Consider the following 21,912-nt stretch of genomic DNA (forward strand, 5'->3'; position numbering starts at 1 on the left):
ATAGTTTGGTAAGATTTAAAATTTTATTTTTTAAAAAATTTATTAAGTGTTCCAATCGTATGGTAGAACTTAATTTAAAATTTTTAAACTCATGAAAATCTTCCAATAGTTTGTTAAGAATCATGAATTTATTATAAAATTTTATTTTAAATATGCATAAAAGAAGAAAGAGCAACAACTAAATAACATAAATAGATATACAAATAAAGAAAAAAATAGAAATTAATTTGTATTCTTTCTTGTTTCTTTATAAAATAACCTATGGCTTCACTAATGTCACTTGCCTATGGGGATTACCTTTTTTTCTGTTTAAACAAAAATCAAACAGAAGCCTAAGACATATATACTTGAAACCTTCGAAAATTTTGTTATAAAACTTTTTGTTGAATGCCTCACTTTTGTGTTTCTTCTCAACTCTTTTTCCCAATATAGAACTTCTAAAAGAAAACAAAACACCAGAAAAGACTATAAAAAAACTCTTAATTTTTTTGTTTTTTGGTTTACTCTATCTCTTTTGATTTTTTTTTTTATTGATTCTTCATTATATCTAATTGATTCTAATATGGTGTTTTTATAGGCCTTTAATTCAAATCACAATAATAAAATGTTTCCTTGCTTTCAATCTCTTAATCAAAGTTAATTTTATAACTTTAATCCAAGTTTACCTCTCAAATCAACACATTCCCTTTTTTAATTAAAATATTAGACTTCAAACTGAATCAAACTTTTCTCTTTTTCTTCTTTTAAACCATAAATTAATTAATTAACAAAATAAATAATTCTAAACAAAATAAGATATTAAAATCTTAAAATTAAATTTAAAAAATCCCATACTAAATGGGTTGTCCACAAAACTAAAATGCTAAAAAAGTTCTACGACTTATTTAAATATAAATAAGAGATTAAGGGTTTTTGAGCATTTTATATAATATAATTAATTTTTTATATAATTAATATAAAAACAATTTAACTAAAAAAACTCTAGATTTTTATATTAATTATATAAAAGATGATAAAAAGATTAATTATATTAATGACTTATTTAAGTATAAATCAAAGATTTAAGGGTTTATTGAAATATAAATTAAATATTAAAAATTTATCAAATTAAATATTAATAACTTATTTAAATGTAATAAAATATACAAATTTATCTAATAATATTTTAAAGTTCCAAGGTTTTTATGTTATTTTAGCCTCACTTTTATCTTATACACTCCTTAAACAACGTCGTTTTTAAACTGGAAAGAAAACTGTACGTCTCTCGATTTTAAGCCCTGAAATGCCTGCCTCTGGCGTCGCTCCAAGTTCTACACAGACCCAATTGTAAGTTGTGGACGACTAGAAGCCTTCTCTGTTGGGATCTCTTAGAGATTGGGTAGGTTTGGATTGGAGCAGAAGATGAGAGTATTTTCCATATTCATTCTCCTTGTGTTATGCGTAGCTTCATTTGTTAGATCAGCTTCTTGTGCTCCCAAAAACCCTTTTCTTGGAATTTCTCCTCAAGGTATTTTCATCTTTCTTTAATAAACTTTTTGTTTTACTTATGCTGACAATAGCTGATATGAATGCTACCCAGATGAGAATTACTACAAGTCCTCATCAGATAGCATCAAGTGCAAAGATGGATCCAAGAAATTCTCCAAATCCCAGCTCAATGATGACTTCTGCGATTGCCCTGACGGCACCGATGAGCCTGGTCTACGCTTCCCTTGGATTTTCTTTTTGTTTTAATGGCTACACATGATATGGGGCATCTTCTTATTAACTCTCATTTCCCCTCATAGGTACATCGGCCTGCCCATCTGCAAAGTTCTACTGCCAAAATGCTGGACACGTTCCGCAATTCTTATTTTCTTCCAGGGTCAATGATGGTATCTGTGGTAAGTCCACTGCATTCATGGAAATGGCTGATATTTTTGCAACAATAAAGTCTTATCGATCCTCTCATGCTCTCTGTTTATATGCTTCCTTTCACTGCTTTCGTGTCGCCAGATTGTTGTGATGGGAGTGACGAGTACGATGATAAAGTGAAGTGCCCCAATACGTGCTGGGAGGCTGGCAAAGTGGCTAGAGATAGGCTGATAAAAAAAATCACTACTTATAAGGAGGGGACTACTCTGCGAAAGCTGGAAGTTGAACAGGCTAAAATAGATATAGCCAAAGATGAAGCAGAACTAACAAAGCTTAAAAATGAGGAGAAAATATTGAAGGGCCTTGTTCAAGAGCTTAAAGGTAACCCTTTCTTCTGAATATTCCTTGATATTCGGCCTATTATCAGTGTGATTGTGTCAATATTCTACTTAATCTAGTTTGGATTGCATGTGTATGTTTAAGTGCTTTATTTATTTTCTCGTCATGACTGGTGATTGAAAAGTTTTACATGCAGAAGGTAAATGCTTTCACATGTGGCATCACATCTGCTTACCTGAAACAAGATTTTGTTCCCAAAACTATAATTGGTGGCGTCATTGTTTTTATCATCTGTCTAGTAAGCTAAAAATCTCAAGGATGCATATATAGCATATGCCATCACAATCCTAAATCCCCACTCTTATATGGCCTTAATATGAGTGGATATGGTTTTATAATATTTGAGATCTTGGGTTTCTATTTAGTCATCAATCATGGGTTCGTAAACAGGTGGAAAAAAGGCTACCCATTTTATTTTCTAAGCCAAACAATGAATTAAAGAAAATAGCAAAGTACTTGTCCACCTTATTCTCCTTGCAGTTCCATTTTTTTACCAACTCCTTCATCACATGACTAGGTGTTCAAAATACACAAGTCCATTGTTTATATATGATTTTTTTTTTCTTCCTTCTTATTTATCTTTCAAAATGAGGTGCTATTTATAATGCATTGAAAAATAAAATTTCGAAGGTTTACCTGCTTCATTGTGATTGATTATTCATTAAGGGTGCTACATGATTGAATATTTTAAGTTAAAAGGTATTAAAAATGTTAAGTAGCAAGAAGCGGTCAAACTTTTTTATTGTCTGACAACATTATATTTATTGTACTAACTAAAATTTCTTCTATTCTTTCTTCTTCGAACCATTGCAATTACAATCTATTGTCTATCTCTTATGCATCAAACCCAATCAGAAATTTTACTGAACTTAATTGTATGCTTTATGTCAAACAATATTACAATACAAATTCTGCATTAAAGTTTTCAGTTTTTCAAATAGCACCTAAACTTTTTGTCTATCAACAGTTCAAATAATCAAATTTTCATCCATGTGCTGTTCAAATTTGACTTAAGGGTCCACAAATTGTGCCTACATTTTTCTTGATCTTATACCTGTTAATATTGAGCTGATTGAAACATAATTTGTTTGTTTGCCTCGTGTAGAACGTAAAGAACAGATTGAGAAGGCAGAGGAGAAAGAAAGGTTGCAGAAAGAGAAGGAAGAGAACGAAAAAAGAAAAGCAGAGGAAGCTTTAAGAGAAAATGGGAAAGCTGGGGAGGAAGGGAAGGTGGAAAATGAAGAAGTTGAGGAAGAAGCTAGCAATGAAGATAAACCCACAGAAAGTACACATGATACAACAATTGGTAACATGGAGGATTCTTCTTTAAATGAGGTTGGACTGGCTGTTTTCTAATATTCTCTTGATGTGTCTTTAGATGAGTGAACATCTTAATTCTTCTGTTACTTTTTTCTTTGTCTTTGTCTTTGTCTTTGTCATCCTTTTTGCAGGAAATCAAGGTAGATGACATTGTTGATGATCCAGCAACAGAAGTTGAAAATAGTGATACTTCCATAACCAAAGGAGTTCCTCTTAATAGGGTAGAAGAGGTATGTGAAGACATTATAATGGTCCATTTATTTCACATAGAACTTCCAAATGCTTGTCTACTGTAGTTCAATCTTTAGATAATGACACATTCTTACTTGTTATGTAGCATGTGTTGGAAAATAAGCATGTGTCTGCTTCACAACACCATGATGATTCTTCTGTTTCAACTGAAATAGATCATGGTGCCAGAAGCAAATTATCACCTGATGAAGACAAGAAAGCGGTAATTTTCTCTACTCCCCAGTTTTCCTTGTTCATCACAAGCTTTTATGATATTATGCTATAATTCAATAAAGAAATTGCTATCAAATTGGACTTGGGGAATAAGCCCCCTTAAGTTGCTTTTTGGAAATAAGAAATTGAAGCATGTTGTTGGAAAGTTTGATTGAATAGTTTATCTAGCCCAAGGATCATGGTTACATTGATTAAAATAAATCAACAAAAACTGTATTAGGAACAAGAGATTAAGGGTTTCGAAAATGGCTTAAAAAGGAGAAACAAAGATGAAATCATTAAAAAAGGTTTCGAAAAAGGTGTACCTAAACACGTTAAGCTGGTGTTTTCAGTTTTAATTATCAAGATTTTATCTTGCATTGGGATAAAAACTTGGTTCTTTTAATTGTCCCTATGATAGGCTTGAAGTGGAGACAGGTTAATTTCAGATACATTGTATCAGCTAATATGTTTGCTTGTGTTCTAGATATTCCTTTTTGTCTACTTTAGTAATTTTCTGTTCTGGGGTATAAAAAAGGGTCTGAGAGTGAAATGAAGGAAGGAATCCTGGGTAGGATTCTATTTTTGGTTTTCAATGTGTGTGGAACTACAGGTTCTTTTTTAGGGTTTTTACTTGTGTACAGTTTACTCCAGCAGGGTATATTTTTCAGAATAAGAAACAGCACAAGTTTCTGTCAAAAAATTGAGAGTATACAGAAAAACTTGTCTATCGAATTATACAAACACCATGGGTTTAAATGCAGCTAACTAGAGGGTAAATTAGGAAACTAAATATTCCTAAATCTAATCCCTATAATTAAGGGATTGTCTATTCTGATATTTTGTCCTTAATTCTAGAGATACAAATTCTCAATTTTAGGAATACAAACATATACAGATTACAATCAATAGGTTACAATCAGCTACACAGATTACAACCAATTGTAACTAAACGTTTTCCCACACTCTCCCTTAAGTTGGTGAATAGGTGTTTTCCGTTCCCAGCTTGGAAATAATTTCTTGAAATGTTGCACTGCTAAGACCTTTAGTCAACACATCTACAAGTTGACCCTTGGTTGATACATATGGTGTGCAAATCAACCCACTGTCTAGTTTCTCCTTTATGAAGTGTTGGTCTACTTCAATGTGTTTTGTTCTGTCATGTTGCACAGGATTGTGTGCAATGCTTATTGTAGACTTGTTATCGTAGTAAAGTCTCATTAGTCCATCCCATTTAATCTTCAAGTCTTCTAGGATAATCTTTAACCATAGTAGTTCACAAATTCTGAGCCATTTTGCTAAACTCTACTTCAGCACTTGATCTTGCCACCACATTCTATTTTTTACTCCTAGAAAAGTGTCGTACCTTGAGGTAGATTTTCTATTAATTACCGAACCTGCATAATCAACATCTGTGTATGCCTCTAGTACCAACTCTGAATTTCTTTTGAACAAGATACCTCTCTTAGGATTAGCCTTCAAAATAGTGTAGTACTAGACAGCCTGTAGGTGCACTTGTTTAGGACTATGCATAAATTGACTTATCACACTCACAAAATATGCTATGTAGGTCTAGTATGTGAGAGATAAATAAGTCTTCCAACTAATTTCTGGTACATTTCCCTATCTACAATAGCATCTTCATTAGCTTCTCCAAGTTTATGTTAGGATCTATAGGGGTACTTTTTGGTTTACATGTAAGCTTCCTAGTTTCCTTCAAAAGATCCATCATACATTTCTGTTGTGAGATAAAAATATCATGTCGTGAGTGAGCTACTTCAATTCCTAAAAAGTACTTCAATCTCTCTAGCTCTTTTATCTCAAATTCTTTGGCCAAACACTGTTTTAGAGATTTTCTCTTTTTCATCATCTTCGGATACAATTATATCATCAACAATATTAACAAAACTGTGACTTTTCCTGAATCTAAGTGTTTGATAAATAGTGTGTGATCCCCTTGACTCTAGTTGTATCCCATTGCTAACATCACCCTGGCAAATCTCCTGAACTAGGCCTTAAGAGACTGTTTAAGGCCATATAAAGCCTTTTTCAGCTTGCATACTTTGTTTGCTTCTAGATGACCTCCAAATCCCAGTGGAACTTTCATATATATTTCTTCTTCCAAATCACCATGTAAAAAGGCATTCTTTACATCAAAATTTTGAAGCTACCAACTGTAATTTGCAGCCAAGGATAACAAAATCCTAACTATATTCATCTTGGCAACTAGAGCAAAAGTTTCCTGATAATCCACTCCATAAGTTTGAGTGTAGCCCTTAGCCACTAGCTTGGCCTTATACCTTTCAACAATACCATCTGCCTTGTATTTTATAGTGAAAACCCAATTACACTCAACTAGATTTTTCCCTGTAAGAAACTCTACCAGTTCTCATGTCTTATTTTTCTCTAAAGCCTCCATTTTTATTTTCATGGCTTACTTGCATTTCTCATTGGATAATGCCTCAGATAATGTAGTTGGAATAGAAATAGTGTTTAGGCTCACAAGAAAATTTTTGTGGGTTAGTGATAGTTTTTCAAATGACACAAAATTAGAGATTGGCTATAGTGGATGTTTAGTACATTCTCTAGTTCCTTTCCTAATGGCAATAAGCAGATTATAATCACTAATTTTAGGATATTCATGCTCATTTTGAGAAATAGAGTAAGAGATTGTAATTACCTCATTTCCAAAGTTAGGATTAGGTTCTTGGATTTGCACTAGTTCAGAAGCTGGAACTTTCTTTCTTGAGTACATTTGTAATTCCTTCATAGAATCAAGAATAGTATAATCCTTAGTCACAGCTTCTATGTTTGGATAGGGTTCAGACTTAGAATTAGTGTTTGACTTGGACACTGAAGAAACGGGTTTAGACTTAGAAGAATTAATGGGTGAAACTGTTTTGGAGGAGGAAGAGGACAAGTCAAGCAAAAAGAAGTCTTTATCCTTATCTTCCATAAATGATGTCTCCCCCCAAAGATAAGGTTGAGTAAAAAATATTTTACTTTCTTTAAAAGTGACATCTGCAGACACATAGAATTTTTTGGTATGAGGATGGTAGCACTTATACCCCTTCTGAGTTGATGAATACCCCACAAAGATACACTTAATTGCTCTTGGATCCAAGTTTCCCTTATTATGATTGTGAACATGAGCAAATGATGTACAATCAAATATCCTAGGTGTGAGGTTGCTTGTGGTATTAAAGTTGGGATAGAATTGTGAGAGTAGTTCCATAGGAGTTTTAAATCCCAAAACCCTTGAAGGTAACCTATTTATAATGTGTGTGGCAGTGAGAATAGCTTCCCCCCAATGGGATTTGGGTACATTTGCTTGAAAAAGGAAGGCTTGGGTTGTGGTTAGTAAATGGTTGTTTTTCCTTTCTGTCACTCCATTTTGTTGTGGAGTATTAACACAATATGACTCATGGATAATCCCCTCTTTTTGGAAATAGGTAGATAGACTTTAGTTGAAATAGTCTTTTGCATTATCAGACCTAAATCTCTTGGTTCCCACTCCAAATTGATTTTGGATCATGTTTTCGAAGCTTAAAAACACACTATTCACATCTGATTTGGATTTAAGCAAAAAAACCAAAGAGACCTTGTTGCAATCATCTATGAATGAAACAAACCATCTTGCACCAGAAATATTAGGAACTGTAGAGGGATCCCAAATGTCACTATAAATCAAGTAAAAGGGAGTAGAACTTCTTTTATTACTATTTGGAAAAGACACACATCTATGCTTTGCAAGTTTACAAACATCACAATGAAAATTTTTGATGTTTAATCCTTTGAACAAAGAAGAAAACATGTTTCTCAAAGTTCCAAAAGAAGGATGTCCAAGACGAAAATGATAAAGCTGGATTTTATCTTTATTGGAAGATTTTTTAGAAAGAAATGACAAAGGTAAACTATTCTTAGTATTACTTGTGCTGTTGGATGTCTTAAGATAGTGTCGTCCATCCTTCTCCTTAGCAATTCCAATCCTCTTCCCCGAATCTTGGTCTTGAAATTCACAATAAGAGGGATAAAAAGTCACATTGCAGTTCATGTCTCTAGTAAGTCTTTGTATAGATATCAGATTAGTAGACAATCTAGGAACATGAAGAACATTTTTAAGAACAAATGAGGGATTAATTTGAAAATCTCCTAATCCTGCCACTGTAGTAAGTGAGCCATTTGCAACAATAATTTTCTTATTACCAAGACATAGGGTATATGTACAAAACTTCTAGAAGAATGTGTTATGTGGCCTGTGGCTTTTGAGTCAATGACTTAAGAACTCTTAATAGACTTATCCAAGACATTTAATTCATGAGAATCAGAAACTTTACTTGCTCTAGAGACCTTACCTGAGTGTGCCAAGGAACATACACCAAAAGTCTTTTCAAGAGTTCGCAATCGGCTTCTCAGTTTCTCAATCTCCTTTTTGTCCAACTCTCCTTGTTCCTGAGACTTCTTTTGGTTTAACTCCATTGCAGTCATGTGAGCTTGTCCTTGATTTCTTGGCTGTCTTCGTTTATAACCCCGTTCTTTGCTTGAAATTGAAGGTTTTCTATTTAGTTTCCAACAACAATCTTTGGTGTGCCTTGGCTTCTTGCAATAGGTGCACCAAAGATTGTCATGATTTGAGGTTTTAGCCAAATCACCTTTCCCTTTCTCTTTGACTTGTAATTGTTCTACGTTTTGGTTCTTCCCACCATTAGAGATCATAGCAGATCCTTCTACATGCAGAATGTCAAGCATCACTCCTCTTTTGCTCTCTTCTGCTCTAACCATGGAGATCACCTCATTTAAAGAAGGCAAATCCTATTTTCCCAAAATTTGGACTTTGACTTGATCAAACTCAACATTAAGTCCAGCAAGAAAATCATAGACTCGATCTTTTTCAACAAATTTCTTCAAAGTTGCTGCATCTTCACTGCACTTCATTTCTATGCACCGGTAGTGGTCCATCTCTTGCCAAAGAATTTTTAGAAGAATAGCATACTCTGACTAACTTATTCCCTTGTTTGAGAGCTGTAGTCTTGTTGATCTTTATCTCATAGACTTGAGCAGCATCCTTAACCTTGGAGTAGGTTTGCTGAATTGATTCCCAAATGTCTTTGGCTGTGGACAAAAACATACAAGTGTCACTAATATCTGGTGCCATAGAATTCCACAGCCATGACATAACCATGGAATCCTCTTCATTCCATGCCTAAAATTTTGGATCTCCTCTCTCAGGACCAGTGCCAAGAAGATGGCTCAATTTTCCTTTCCCTTTTAGAAAGGTTTGAACTAACTGAGACCATTTCAAGTAGTTCTTTCCATTCGATCTGTATGCAGCTTAGATATTTTGTAGTTCTCCTGTGGTTTGACCAGTTGTCACTTCCTCAAATCGAGTAGTAGCGATCGATTCTGCTAGTTCTGACATGGTTATCTTTCTTAGGACTAAAATGAGTCTAGGCAATGAAGGCCAAAAAAAGAAAAATAAAAGTATGAAAGACTTAACAGAATTTGGCTATGAAGCCCTCAAATAGAATTCAGCAATGCAGGCTAAAAATTTTCTTCCCAAGAAGAGCCTAAAGCTCTTATCCTATGTGGAAAAATTGAGAGTATATGGAAAAAATTGTCTATCGAATTATACAAACACCATAGGTTTAAATACAACTAACTAAAGGGTAAACTAGAAAACTAAATATTCCTAAATCTGATCCCTATAATTAAGGGATTGTCTATCCTGATATTATGACCTTAATTTTAGGGATACAAATTCTCAATTTTAGGGATACAAATACATACAGATTACAATCAGCAGATTACAATCAGTTACACTGATTACAACCAGTTGTAACTAAATGGTTTCCCATAGTTTCTCATAAATTTTGGCCTACATAAACTTGACTAGTTTCTGAGTTGCTCCATCTTTGTTTGTCTACATAATTGCTCTTTGGTGTCTGCAGGAGAGTGATGCATCTGAAATCGCGGAGGGGTTGTCAAGGGAAGAATTAGGTCGCCTTGTTGCTTCCCGTTGGACCGGGGAAAGCACTGAGAAAGAAGGTGGAATAAAACATAATGCTGATGACAGCCATGAAGAGATACCTAAGGACACACATGATGAGCAATTTGATGGCTATGTGTCTGATACCGATGAGGAAACTGGAAAATATGATGACAACGGAAAATATGATGATGATATGGATAGTGAACCAGATGAAGGTTATGAAGAGGAGAATCATGATGATACAACTTTTTACAAATCTGACTTAGATGATGAACCTGAATTGTCAGGTGTGCAATTCTTTTCTGGTCAAGATTTCATTTTAAGCTGGGCTAATGCAATCACTAAGCTTATTGTTGAATATGTTGTTAGATACAACTTACTCAAATAACCCATCTTGGTTGGAGAAGATACAACGAACAGTTAGGAATATCCTTGATGCTGTTAATTTATTCAAAACTCCAGTAAATATATCAGGTGTTTACTGAAATCCTACTGTTGTTTACTACTTAAAATTTAAGCGACTGTATGGAAATGGGTAACCCATTGTGTTTGACTTGTTCAGAGGCTGCTTATGTACGCAAGGAATATGATGAATCCAGTGCCAAGTTATCTAAAATACAATCAAGGATATCAAGTTTGACACAAAAGCTAAAACATGATTTTGGTATGTACTGAAGTGTTTCAGTGTCTAAATGGTGAAAACAAATTGTATTGCTTTGGCTTCTATAAACTGAACTTGGGTTTAATGTTACAGGACCAGAGAAGGAGTTCTATGCATTCTATGATCATTGTTTTGAGAGCAAGCAGAACAAGTTAAGAACTTCTTGTTGTAGTAGTTTGTTTAGTTATCACATACTATTATATAGATTTTTAAACAAAATTGTTGCTATAATAATTTCCATTATTTCACGTTTATGACCAAGACTTTTGGCTTCAGGTATGTTTACAAAGTCTGCCCATACAAACAAGCTACTCAAGAGGAGGGCCATTCAACAACTCGTTTGGGGTAGGTGTATTGCATTTATTTTGTTCTTTCATTGATAGAAGGAAAATTATCTCATACATTGGCGGTGGAGTTATTAGACTCCGCCAATAGGGTTAAAGGTTTGACGAGGGTCCTAATAAGGTATATTTGTGAATATTAAAAATTAATTAATTAATAAATAAACAAATGTCAATTCTTTAATCTTGCTTGTGAAGTTTAACATTTTCACTGGCATGTATGGAAAATGAACTCTCGATAGAATCCTTGCGCTTTCTATAGTGGAAAATTGAGGTGTCATTTGGGTGATGAATATGCTAGGTGAAATCTATTTGCTCTTTCTCAACCATGAGGTCAACAAATTTTTATTCTTGCCAATGGGAAATCAATGCTAGAGTTGAATCTCTTAGCTCTTTAATCAATCATTATTTGGAGAACTTTTGGTTTATTTATTCATATGCTGCATTGAATTCCTAGGATAAATTAAGGCCTCCTTTTGGATTTGTAGTTTTCCATATTGTAGCCAAAATGGCGGTATCTTATTCATGCATGTTATTTGTATGTGCCTAGCAGTTCCCTTGCCCAACACATATCTGAAAACATGGGTATTGAGGTCTAACCCTCCAAATATATGAAAAAACTTTAGAAAAAAAATTTAAATCACCACCTGTATCAGACACATACTCTTATTCATCGCTCATCCCTAGTATGAGTAGCATAGGACTAGATGCAATCATGTAATTGTGCTTGTCCCTTTGTGCATGGGTGAATGCATGTAGGTTTTTTAGCCTTTTAGCTTGTTAGTTTTCTTCAAACTGAATATTTATAGTTTTCCTATTTTCTTATTTACATGTGTTTTTTCTTGGGGGCGGGGGGTTGTGCTAGGCGTTGGGACAAATTTGAGGACTTATACAGGATGATGGTATTTTCAAATGGAGATAGGTGCTGGAATGGCCCAGATCGAAGTATGAAGGTACTGTCACATTATGCAGTTTTCATGTTCTGGTTTGTTGTTACTAGAGGGGCTCATGTCCACAAATTTTTCTTTCAAATGAATGGGCTGTTTAATTTTGAAATGGTTTTATCTTTCCAATTTTATTATGGACTATTGCATGAGTGAGAAGTGTGTAAAACAAGAATGAATTGTAAAGTTGATTATCAAGTTGATTTAGTTGTTCTAGAACTCTAAACGTGTTCTTCCTTTCAGGTGAAATTAAGATGTGGTTTGAAAAACGAGATAACTGATGTCGATGAACCAAGCCGTTGCGAGTAAGAGTCTCTCTCTCTCTCTCTCTCCCTTTCTCTTTGTGTGTTTTATGTGAGTGCATACATACACATGTCTTGCTCCTAACAGTTATTTATGTATTTATTTATTTGCCACAAGCTCCTAACATTTAGTTTGTCATGGCAGATATGTAGCTTTACTGTCCACCCCAGCTCTTTGCCTGGAGGATAAGCTGAAGGTAATTGGCAATTACTTAATAAATTCAGTGATGTAATACTCTTCTCTGCTGGTTTGAATTATCTAACTGTGATAAATCTAAACTGTGATAGGAGCTGCAACATAAATTAGATTTGATGAATAAAGAACAACCTCGGGAACATGATGAACTTTGAGGAACCTGGATAGAAATTTCATGGACACGGTAGAGGATGTTTGACTCCTTAACTAATCTATCGTAACAAAACGTATCAGTTCCATCCTCGTAATGAAGAGATGTAGAATGTGGCCTTTTTGAGCTGGCTGGTAGAATGAAGGATTTCAAGCAATGTCTGAGGTGGCCTCCTGAAAATTTTTTTGTATGGGAGTGTGCTTCATATTGCAATTACATGGATGGATTGAGGTGCAATTATATTTGTCTGGCAGAGTTTGAACTGATTTTGGTAACATTAATTGGTTGTCATGCTTATTTGGATTTCTGCATAGAATAATTATAAAGAATACTAATAGCATTAGTTTCAGTGACCTATGGTTTCTCTTGATAATTTGCTTACTGTCGAAATTTTCTTATTGGTATATGATTCAATTTTTTTGCCAACATGGGGGTTTCGAAGCACCATTAACAATAGATGTATTTGTAGCATTAGAATTCTTGAGTAGACCGGAGAATCCTGCTTACTAGTACTTTTGGCTGGCGGGAATATTGATCTGGAAAATTCTAATAAAAACGCTTGAATTCTTGAAAAATGTGTTATTTCAATCTTCTCATTGTTAGCTCTTTTTTTTTTCTTTTTATGTTTTTTTCCAGAGGAAACAAAATAGACGCATGACCTATGAGATCTCAGTCAACATGGCAAATGGCAAGTAGTTGAATTATTTTGTCCATATGGAGATTTAAGTTTGGGCTTTTCGATAGGAATCCAATCGAGCTTTTTTCCGAAGATGTCGAATACCGAATTACCGATGGCATTGGGTCTGATGGCTTTTGCCATTGAGCATCTATGGGCGAAGGTGTTCTTTTTTTCTTTGATTCTAGACCATTGTATTTGCTGTCAATTGGTTTGACTTTCTCGTTTTCTAAGAGCACGCACGAAGTCTGAGAGAGAAGGGTGGGGAGTGAGTGGTTCAAAAGTAACAGTTGCATGCTCGTGAAAAATTAAGCGTCGCTACTATCTACGGGGCTCACATTCGCATATGACAAGGCAAAGTCTAGCCACGATTGGATTGCTGAGTTGGTCGCCAAAATGTGAGTTAAAAGGGCTGAGAAAATGAAAATGGCAAACCATGTCCCTCCTAATCACACTACGTTGTAAGAGGTGAAGGGTGGCAGGCAGGCAGCAGGACAGGGCAGGCCAGCAACTGCAAACGACCAATGGCATGCAGTTAAATAGAAGTATTTCTACGGAGAACTCTGCTGAACATGAATGAACCAATTCCAGATCCACCCTTACGTGCTTTTTTTTTTTTTTTCTTTATTTCGGCTTGATATATGCAAGATATTACTGTTGGCAATTGAAATATGAAATAGTAGACAGTAGCAGTATCTATGGAAGTTTATGAGTGTGAATTCCACCAAACAAAGAATTAGACGTGAATTTCAATTTTTTGTTGTTTCATGGGTTAATAACTTTCAAATTCCGTAAAAATGGTATACACATATATTTTTATTATACCAAGTCAAAGTAAAACGTTCTAGCCAATGAATATAACAAATATGGAGTGAAAGACCAAAGTTTTAATTCATAATAAGAACTAGATTATAAAAAAAGAATAGCATTATTATTGCATTGAAAATTGTCAAATTGACAAATTGGAAAAAAAAATAAAATTTAAGAGAACCTCCCCTTTGCTTTTAAAGAAACCAAGCCCATCATGTTCTTTAGAGATTCTCAGCTTGTTACTCAAGCAACACGGAAACCAAAAAGCACTTGTTTATTTATTTTTTATTATTACTATATATTTTTTTATTGTATAAATAAATAACGTCGCCAAACAGGCTTCGCTGATTTAAAATCTTCGTCCTTTTCTTTTCCTCCTCTGAATAAAAATATTTTGACAAATCTCGTCTTCCTCTCAACACCAGGGATTGGGAGTGGGTGTCTCCTTTTCTTTTCCATTCATCTTAGAAATACTTGCTAAAAAAAAAAACGGAAATGAATAATAATCGTGAACTTGAAGGAGCAGCGAAATTGGAGAAGCAGCCGAAGACGAAGATCGTATGCACCCTGGGGCCTGCGTCGCGGTCAGTAGCTATGGTCGAGAAGCTGTTGAAGGCCGGCATGAACGTTGCTCGTTTCAACTTCTCTCATGGATCTCACGCCTACCATCAGGAAACCCTTGACAATCTCAGAGCCGCCATGCTCAACACCGGTATTCTCTGTGCTGTCATGCTCGATACCAAGGTAATTCCACAATATCTTTTCATTTTTAACTAATCTTTTTCTTTAAACGATGAATACTATTAATCTCTCGTCTCCTTGTTTGTTTTTATCCGGTTGCTTGTTTCTTATGTTTCCAACATCAATAGAATCTGATCGAAATCACAGTATTTTACGGTTATTAATGATTGCGAACAATCAAAGGTTTTTTAAGAATATGTTCCAACTCTTCATTTTCACCTGATAAGCTTCTATTTGCTGCTTTGTTTCCCACATCCAAGCCTACTTTTTTACTAGGCTAATTAGCCAATCAGGGGCTAAAGCATATGATATCTCCGTTTAAGACAAAAGTTTGATTCCTACAATCATAGCTTGTTTTTAACTGCACTAAGTAGCCAATTATGAGGAGGATGGCTGTTAATGATGATGATTATGTGTATTAGAACCAGCGATAGCTGTTGTGAAAATTTCTTTTTAAGTTGTAAGATAGGACTTGGTTTGATGCTATTTATTTTGTGAGTCACAGTTGCTATTCTTCATAAAACATCTCATAAATTGCTTGCTTTTCTTCATTAAACATTTATAGAGTGTCCGAACAGCTCTGTGTGATCACACAACCAATGTCCAGAATCTTTTCTAAAGCATTAAAATTTTTATTTATTTTAGTCTTAACTGCAACATGGTAAAGCTGATGAATCCTAACTGTTTATTCATACATAAGCTTTCAGGGTCCTGAGATTCGAACTGGTTTTCTCAAGGATGGAAAAATTCAGCTGAAACAGGGTCAAGAAATCACCATAACAACTGACTATAGCATAAAAGGTGATGAGAAACTGATAAGTATGAGTTACAAAAAGTTGGCTGAGGATGTTAAACCAGGGATGGTCATACTTTGTGCAGATGGGACAATCTCGTTTACAGTTTTATCTTGTGACAAAGAAAAGGGTTTAGTTCAATGTCGCTGTGAGAACTCTGCAGTTCTTGGTGAGAGGAAGAATGTTAATCTTCCAGGGGTCATTGTTGACCTCCCAACCTTGACTGACAAAGACAAGGAAGATATCTTGGAATGGGGAATACCCAACCAAATTGACATGATTGCTCTTTCTTTTGTCCGAAAAGGCTTGGATTTGGTGGGGGTTCGTAAGCTTCTGGGAAAGCATGCTAAGAATATTCTTATCATGTCAAAGGTATGTTTGAAGAATTTCAGATATGATTTATACACTGTTTTCCTTGCACTAAGGAACGAGAATCGATAATTTCATTTGCTTATGCCTCACATTGTTAGAAATTTATAGGCGGAAACATTTTGCTACTAACAAGAAGTTTTGAAGTAGAAAACTCATATAATAATGAAATTCAATGATGGCAATTTGTTAGGGACTAATAATACATGTTAGATAGGGAGAAAGAATTATGTCCAATTCTTATATCCATGAAGACAGGTTAATATTTTATTATGCCACTGTGATTTCCTCTGATTGTTGTTTTTTCTCAAAAAATATGTGGTAGGTTGAAAATCAAGAAGGGGTGGCAAATTTTGATGACATCCTTGCAAATTCAGATGCATTTATGGTGGCACGAGGTGACCTTGGAATGGAGATTCCAATTGAAAAGATATTTTTAGCACAGAAAGTGATGGTTTACAAGTGTAACATCCAAGGAAAACCTGTTGTCACTGCAACGCAGATGTTGGAATCCATGATAAAGTCTCCCCGACCAACAAGGGCTGAAGCCACTGATGTTGCCAATGCAGTTCTTGATGGCACAGACTGTGTGATGTTAAGTGGTGAAACTGCTGCTGGAGCTTACCCAGCACTTGCAGTCCGGACCATGGCCAAAATATGTGTTGAAGCAGAAAGCACACTTGATTACGGAGATGTCTTCAAAAGGACTATTGAACACTCACCTGTGCCAATGAGTCCATTAGAAAGCCTGGCTTCTTCAGCTGTTAAAACTGCAAATTCAGCAAAAGCAGCTCTTATATTGGTCTTAACCAGGGGAGGAAGTACTGCAAAGCTGGTGGCCAAGTACAGGCCTGGCATGCCCATTTTGTCTGTGGTTGTCCCTGAGATCAAGACTGATTATTTCGATTGGTCATGCAGTGATGAAACTCCAGCAAGGCACAGTTTAATCTTTCGTGGTTTGGTCCCGGTTTTATATGCTGGATCTGCCAGAGCTTCTCATGAAGAGACAACAGAGGAAGCATTGGAGTTTGCCATTCAGCATGCCAAGGAAAAGGGGCTCTGCCAGAATGGGGATTCTGTTGTTGCTTTGCATCGAATTGGAACTGCATCCGTGATCAAGATCTTGACTGTGAAGTGAGTTCCTCTTGATGATTTTTGCTTCACTTTTTGAATTTGTAATATATGGGAGGTTCTCTGGTAAAAGGAGTAAAACACTGCCTCTTATGTCAGCTATCAGCTGCTTTTTAGCGTTTTATTTTTGGATGCAACAAATGTGAATAAGATCACTGAATATTAAAACCTTTTGTTTTAAGTAACTATGATTTTGTTGACAAGTGATTTTGTTGACAGGTGATTTCATTTTGATTCCCTGACTGATTTATTATATGCACACTGCCTTTGGTAAGCTTGAACGTGTCTAGAGTGTTAGTAGCGTCTAGCATCTCCATTTTGTTTCATATGAAATCAATTGTATTTAATGTACCTCTGTTCGCACATCATGTTTGATGCATGCAATTACTATTTTGATGGGAGTGGGCTGCTTTTCTGGGGTTTAGCTTTTGAACTTTTTGGTTGGTGTTGCAAAGGCTCGTAGCATTAAAAAAGAGATAGGAATAAGAAATGGTAAGAGTTGAACGTTAGTAGATTATTGGTTGATCAGATCAGCATAGCCTAGCATTCACTCCATGACCCCATGAATGATAAACGTCAAGGAGAAATTGTCTAAGATCCATCAAGAAAATGCATGGCAGTTTTCTGGAAAGTTGTAGAAATATATGTCAAGCGGTATAACGTCATGTTTCATCATCCAAATATTAATTAAAATTATCAAACTTACATGCAGAGGTAAGAGCAGTTCTATGGGGCCTACAGATTGCATATGCACTGGGGATGGTTAGGGTAATTGTGGAGAGTGATTCTTTGATAATAGCTATAAAGGAGATTCATCACGCGTCGGAATCATATTGGGCAGGGAAAATATGCTTCAGGATAGTGGGCAGGGGAAATATGTTTTCAGTTTTGTTTCTTTAGGCAACAGAGGGGGTAATAGTTTAGTACATGAGGTTCAGGTTGGGGAACAGAGTTTGTGGATGGACTCTCGTCCTTCCATCCTTTTCTACTCTAGACTTTGTTACAATATGTGGGTCTGGGAAAGGACGTACGAAAATAATTAGAAAGTATTTAAAAAAAAATCAAAACCAAAGAGTTTTCACTAATTCTTGTGAGGATGAGATTAGTCACTTTAAAATTTTATTTTTTTAATAAAATATTTAAAATAATTTTAAAATTTATTAAAAGAATATTTTTGGTCTGTGAAAAATAAGATTGAGTTTGAAAGTCTATTATGGGTGAAAAAGGATTATCACCTCTACACGCTTGTTAAAAATAATACTTGTTGATTGCATGTCATCCTTGGATTTTTCTAGAAAATGAGCCTACTTTCAATGTTTACAAACCAATTCCTTTATTCATTCCAAAAATCATCTTTTTTCAAAATTTATGTCTTGAAAATACATCATTTTATTTAAAAGTAAATTTTTTTTAGATCAAGATGAAAAATCCTAAGTGTTGAAATACTTTCTTAATTTCTCTATATTTAGGTGGAGCTTCAAAAATGATTTTACCTTTAGGAGTTTTCAAAATGTTTCACAAAATTAAGATAATACTTTGCATAAATGATAACTATTGAGACTCTCCATATATTTAGGTCATATCTCAAAAGTTATTTTTATTTGAAATATTATCTTATTTTTATTATTATTTTGAAACATTTTATCTAAAAGATTTTATTTACAAAGTATGTGGATGGTAGGTATGATTACAATAATAAATGTATGTGAACAACAATTAAAAACATGAATGATAAAATGTAAATGCATTAATGAAATGACAATGCAAGGATGCATGTGACAATATATCGATCGAATACAAATGCAAGAGTATGCATCAAGGGTTGGCTTTTTGAGTTTGTGGTTAGTTTAGAATTTGGGACCTAGAATAAGATTTGGGGTTTGGTTAAGGTCTAGGGATTAGGTATGGTTTAAGGTTAGTTTGTGGGTTTAGGTTGGTTTTAGGGTTGGTGGTGATTCGATTTGGGTCATTTTTTGTCTAGCTTAGGTTGGTTTGAACTTGGTCCGATTTAGTTCAAGCATTTGAGGAGGGGCTGATTCGATTTGGATTGGTTTAGATTTTGGAGGGGTTGGTTCAGTTTGGTTTGGGTTTGGTTAGGGGAGTTAAGTTCAATTTGGACTTGGTTGGGGGTTAGGTTCGGCTTGGGTTGGTTGTGGTTCAATTTGGGTCTTAGGATTGGTCCGATTGGGTTTAGGATTTAGGGGTTTGATATGGGTTAGGTTGTTTTGAGGGGTTGGTTTGGTTTGGCTTGGGTTGGTTTAGGATTTAGTGTATGGTTTAGAGTTTAGGATTTGGTTTAAGGTTTAAGGTTTAGGGTTTTGGTTGGGATTTAGGGTTTGTGTTTGGGGTTTAGGTTTTGTTATTGCATGAGCAATCCATGTAACAAGATAACCAAGATGTCAATGTAAAAATTGTAACCTTTAATGCATGAAATAAGAATAAACATGGAAACCAAAGCTATGGTTAGAAGCTTGACCGAACGTCTGAAGCCTTTTAAACTCCCATTGTGTTAGCCAAATGTAGGAAGCAATGTATCCACCACTTCATTTCCATATTCACACATAAAAACATGTTTGAACATACTAAAGAAAGTCATTCATTCAACATTTTTATTCTTTAAAAATTTAAATCAAACACATGGAAAACATAAAGTTATAGCGAAAAACATAAACAAGTAGGCATGAAAGATAAACTTTTGGCCATGAAAGACAAGCTTGGAAGTTTCGACCAAGCAATGTGAAGTGCTAGGCCAAAAGCTTCCCATGGCTTATCCTAAAACATTCCATTATTTATTTAGCTAAGACATAAATCAAATACATAGAAAACTAACTTATGAAAACATTTTATTTTCAAAGGATTTTCTACAAACTTTTAATAAATTACTAAAAAGGAAAGCATTAGAAACATACTATCCAAACACCAAGCATAAGTCAAAAAAAGGTTAAAGTATCATGCAATTAGCAATTAACACAACTATTAACCCAACATAATACATTCATACTAGCAAGATAAACACATAAACCAAGCAAAGGGAAGTTCGGCCATAGTATGGGTGGCTTGGCCAAACCTCTTATGGTGGACAAATATTGATTTTCCTTCATTCTTCTTACTTCAATCTATATTATTGGCTTAGTTAATTGACTTTAATGGATCAAGCTTGTATTTATGGATGAAAACAACTATAAAGAGGGTTGTTCCTCTTTGAAAAATCACAAAAAAAAAAGTGAGAAACCATAAAATCTATTACGAAAATACGTGAAAAGTATGATAGAATTATACCTTTTCAAGCTTTTCTCAAAATTTTTCTTCATTTTTTTCTCCCTTCTCATGCCACCATTGTTTCCTTTTTTTTTTCTTTTCAAGCCTTAAATGATGAATATAAAGGCCATGCAAATGCATGTTAGCCCTTGATCATTTTTCCATCCAAAGGTTAATACCTTCTTATGTTTATTCACCAAACAATCACCTTTCACCCTTGGATCTAACCTATTAAAATATTGATGGTTCATAATGAATACAACATAAAAATTAGCTTTTATTGTAGTTATAACAGTGAAAAAAGACCATTTTGCCCATATTAAAAGTTTGACCTTTATGTGTGATTTTTTTTGAAACCTGTGATTTTTTTTTTTTTTGTGATTTTAATGCACTGAAAATCATAAAATAATGCTTAATCACAATTAGAAACTTTTCAGAAAAAATTAACCTAAAAAAGCTCAAATTATAAAAATATTCTTAAAAAGTTTTTTGGTAATTTCACACCTTCAAACGTATGATTGAGGTTTTTAATGCATTGAATGTCATGAAATAATATCAAAACATGATCTAAACCTTTTTGCAAAAAATCAACCTCGAAAATATCAAATTATGAAAATACCCTAAAGGGTATTTTGGTAATTTTACATCTTTCGAGATACGATCAAGATTTTTAATGCACTAAAAATCATGAAATAATATAAAAATATGATATAGAGCTTTTTGCAAACAACCAACTTTGAAAAAGTTAAATTATAAAAATACCTCTAAAGGATATTTTAGTAATTTCACATTTTTAATGTGTAATCAAAGTTTTTAATATATCAAAAATCATAATTGATGTTTAAAAATGATCTGAGAGTCTTCATGAAAATCTAATTTATGAAGATCAAATTATGAAAATATCTTTAAAGGGTTTTTTGATAATTTTACCTATACCAAAAGGCAATAAGAGTTTTTAGTGTATGAAAATCATAAATTTCAATCCCAAGCCTCATTAATCCCATTCAATTATGAAATTTAAAGATTGACCTAAGCTAGATCTAATTTGACTAATTTTGATCAAGTTTGACTTTATTTGATCAAGTTTGACTATGGGGTATTTGGGTTAAATTGATTTGAAATTTAGTTTCAAAAATTTGTCTATGTTAAAGAAATATTGGATTTGAATTGGGTTAGACTTTAAAAGTCTTACAACTAGCTAAAATTTGCCTAGATAAAATTAGGTGTCTACAGTTGTCTTTTTTAATATATTTTTTAAATAAGAAATAATGTAAAGACAAAAACATCAATTTTATTTGGGAACAAGGATTGAAAGAAATTTCTTTTTCCTTAAGAGATTTTGCAAAAATAAATTAAAAAAAATCTCATCTTTAGAAAGCTTCTCTAAATAGAGGCTATGAAACTTTAAAATCTTTTCTCTAAAAAAGCTCCTTTAAATAGAGGTTTAGCAACTTTAAAAATCTCATATTTGAAAATGCTCCTCTAAATAGAGGTTTGACAACTTTAAAAATTTTATCTCCTCTAAATAGAGA

General features: G+C 34.1%; 2 protein-coding genes across 6 annotated transcripts; both read left to right on the forward strand.

Moving 5' to 3' along the window:
* The first annotated feature begins 1,297 nt into the window (after positions 1 to 1,297).
* LOC111301795 (glucosidase 2 subunit beta-like) lies at positions 1,298 to 14,039 on the forward strand. 2 transcript variants are annotated; one of them, XR_002691578.2, is made up of 17 exons: positions 1,298 to 1,507; positions 1,580 to 1,699; positions 1,788 to 1,883; positions 1,996 to 2,235; positions 3,359 to 3,588; positions 3,705 to 3,803; positions 3,911 to 4,027; positions 9,966 to 10,293; positions 10,376 to 10,480; positions 10,569 to 10,670; positions 10,761 to 10,818; positions 10,944 to 11,012; positions 11,874 to 11,961; positions 12,196 to 12,257; positions 12,400 to 12,451; positions 12,543 to 12,832; positions 13,238 to 14,039. XR_002691578.2 is itself a non-coding variant. In XM_022897766.2 (16 exons), exons 1-16 carry the CDS (start codon positions 1,402 to 1,404, stop codon positions 12,603 to 12,605), a joined length of 1,935 nt encoding a protein of 644 aa, XP_022753501.1. In that variant the 5' UTR covers positions 1,298 to 1,401; the 3' UTR covers positions 12,606 to 12,956. The 2 variants fall into 2 exon arrangements, 1 of the variants encoding a protein (XP_022753501.1); XM_022897766.2 differs by lacking the exon at positions 13,238 to 14,039 and having other exon boundaries at positions 12,543 to 12,956.
* A 394-nt stretch (positions 14,040 to 14,433) lies between these two features.
* On the forward strand, positions 14,434 to 17,325 carry LOC111301797 (pyruvate kinase, cytosolic isozyme). 4 transcript variants are annotated; one of them, XM_022897769.2, is made up of 4 exons: positions 14,434 to 14,831; positions 15,536 to 15,629; positions 15,708 to 15,994; positions 16,317 to 17,325. In XM_022897769.2, the coding sequence occupies exons 1-4, from the start codon at positions 14,583 to 14,585 to the stop codon at positions 17,127 to 17,129; spliced, it is 1,443 nt and encodes a 480-aa protein (XP_022753504.2). In that variant the 5' UTR covers positions 14,434 to 14,582; the 3' UTR covers positions 17,130 to 17,325. The 4 variants fall into 4 exon arrangements, with proteins under 4 accessions (XP_022753504.2, XP_089600725.1, XP_022753502.2 ...); XM_089744600.1 differs by having other exon boundaries at positions 14,605 to 14,831; positions 15,529 to 15,629; XM_089744599.1 differs by having other exon boundaries at positions 15,529 to 15,994.
* Positions 17,326 to 21,912: the final 4,587 nt, after the last annotated feature.

The sequence above is a fragment of the Durio zibethinus genome, chromosome 15, assembly GCF_047325235.1.
Source record: "Durio zibethinus cultivar Kanyao isolate XHJ-2024 chromosome 15, ASM4732523v1, whole genome shotgun sequence".
In the NCBI taxonomy this organism is placed as follows: Eukaryota; Viridiplantae; Streptophyta; class Magnoliopsida; order Malvales; family Malvaceae; genus Durio; species Durio zibethinus.

Coding starts and splice junctions, on each gene's coding strand:
- LOC111301795 (XM_022897766.2), top strand. CDS start 1,402: ATGAGAGTATTTTCCATATTCATTCTCCTTGTGTTATGCGTAGCTTCA. Junction 1,700..1,787: donor TGACGGCACCGATGAGCCTG/GTCTACGCTTCC, acceptor TTCCCCTCATAG/GTACATCGGCCTGCCCATCT. Junction 3,804..3,910: donor CTCTTAATAGGGTAGAAGAG/GTATGTGAAGAC, acceptor CTTGTTATGTAG/CATGTGTTGGAAAATAAGCA.
- LOC111301797 (XM_022897767.2), top strand. CDS start 14,583: ATGAATAATAATCGTGAACTTGAAGGAGCAGCGAAATTGGAGAAGCAG. Junction 14,832..15,535: donor CTGTCATGCTCGATACCAAG/GTAATTCCACAA, acceptor ATAAGCTTTCAG/GGTCCTGAGATTCGAACTGG. Junction 15,995..16,316: donor ATATTCTTATCATGTCAAAG/GTATGTTTGAAG, acceptor AATATGTGGTAG/GTTGAAAATCAAGAAGGGGT.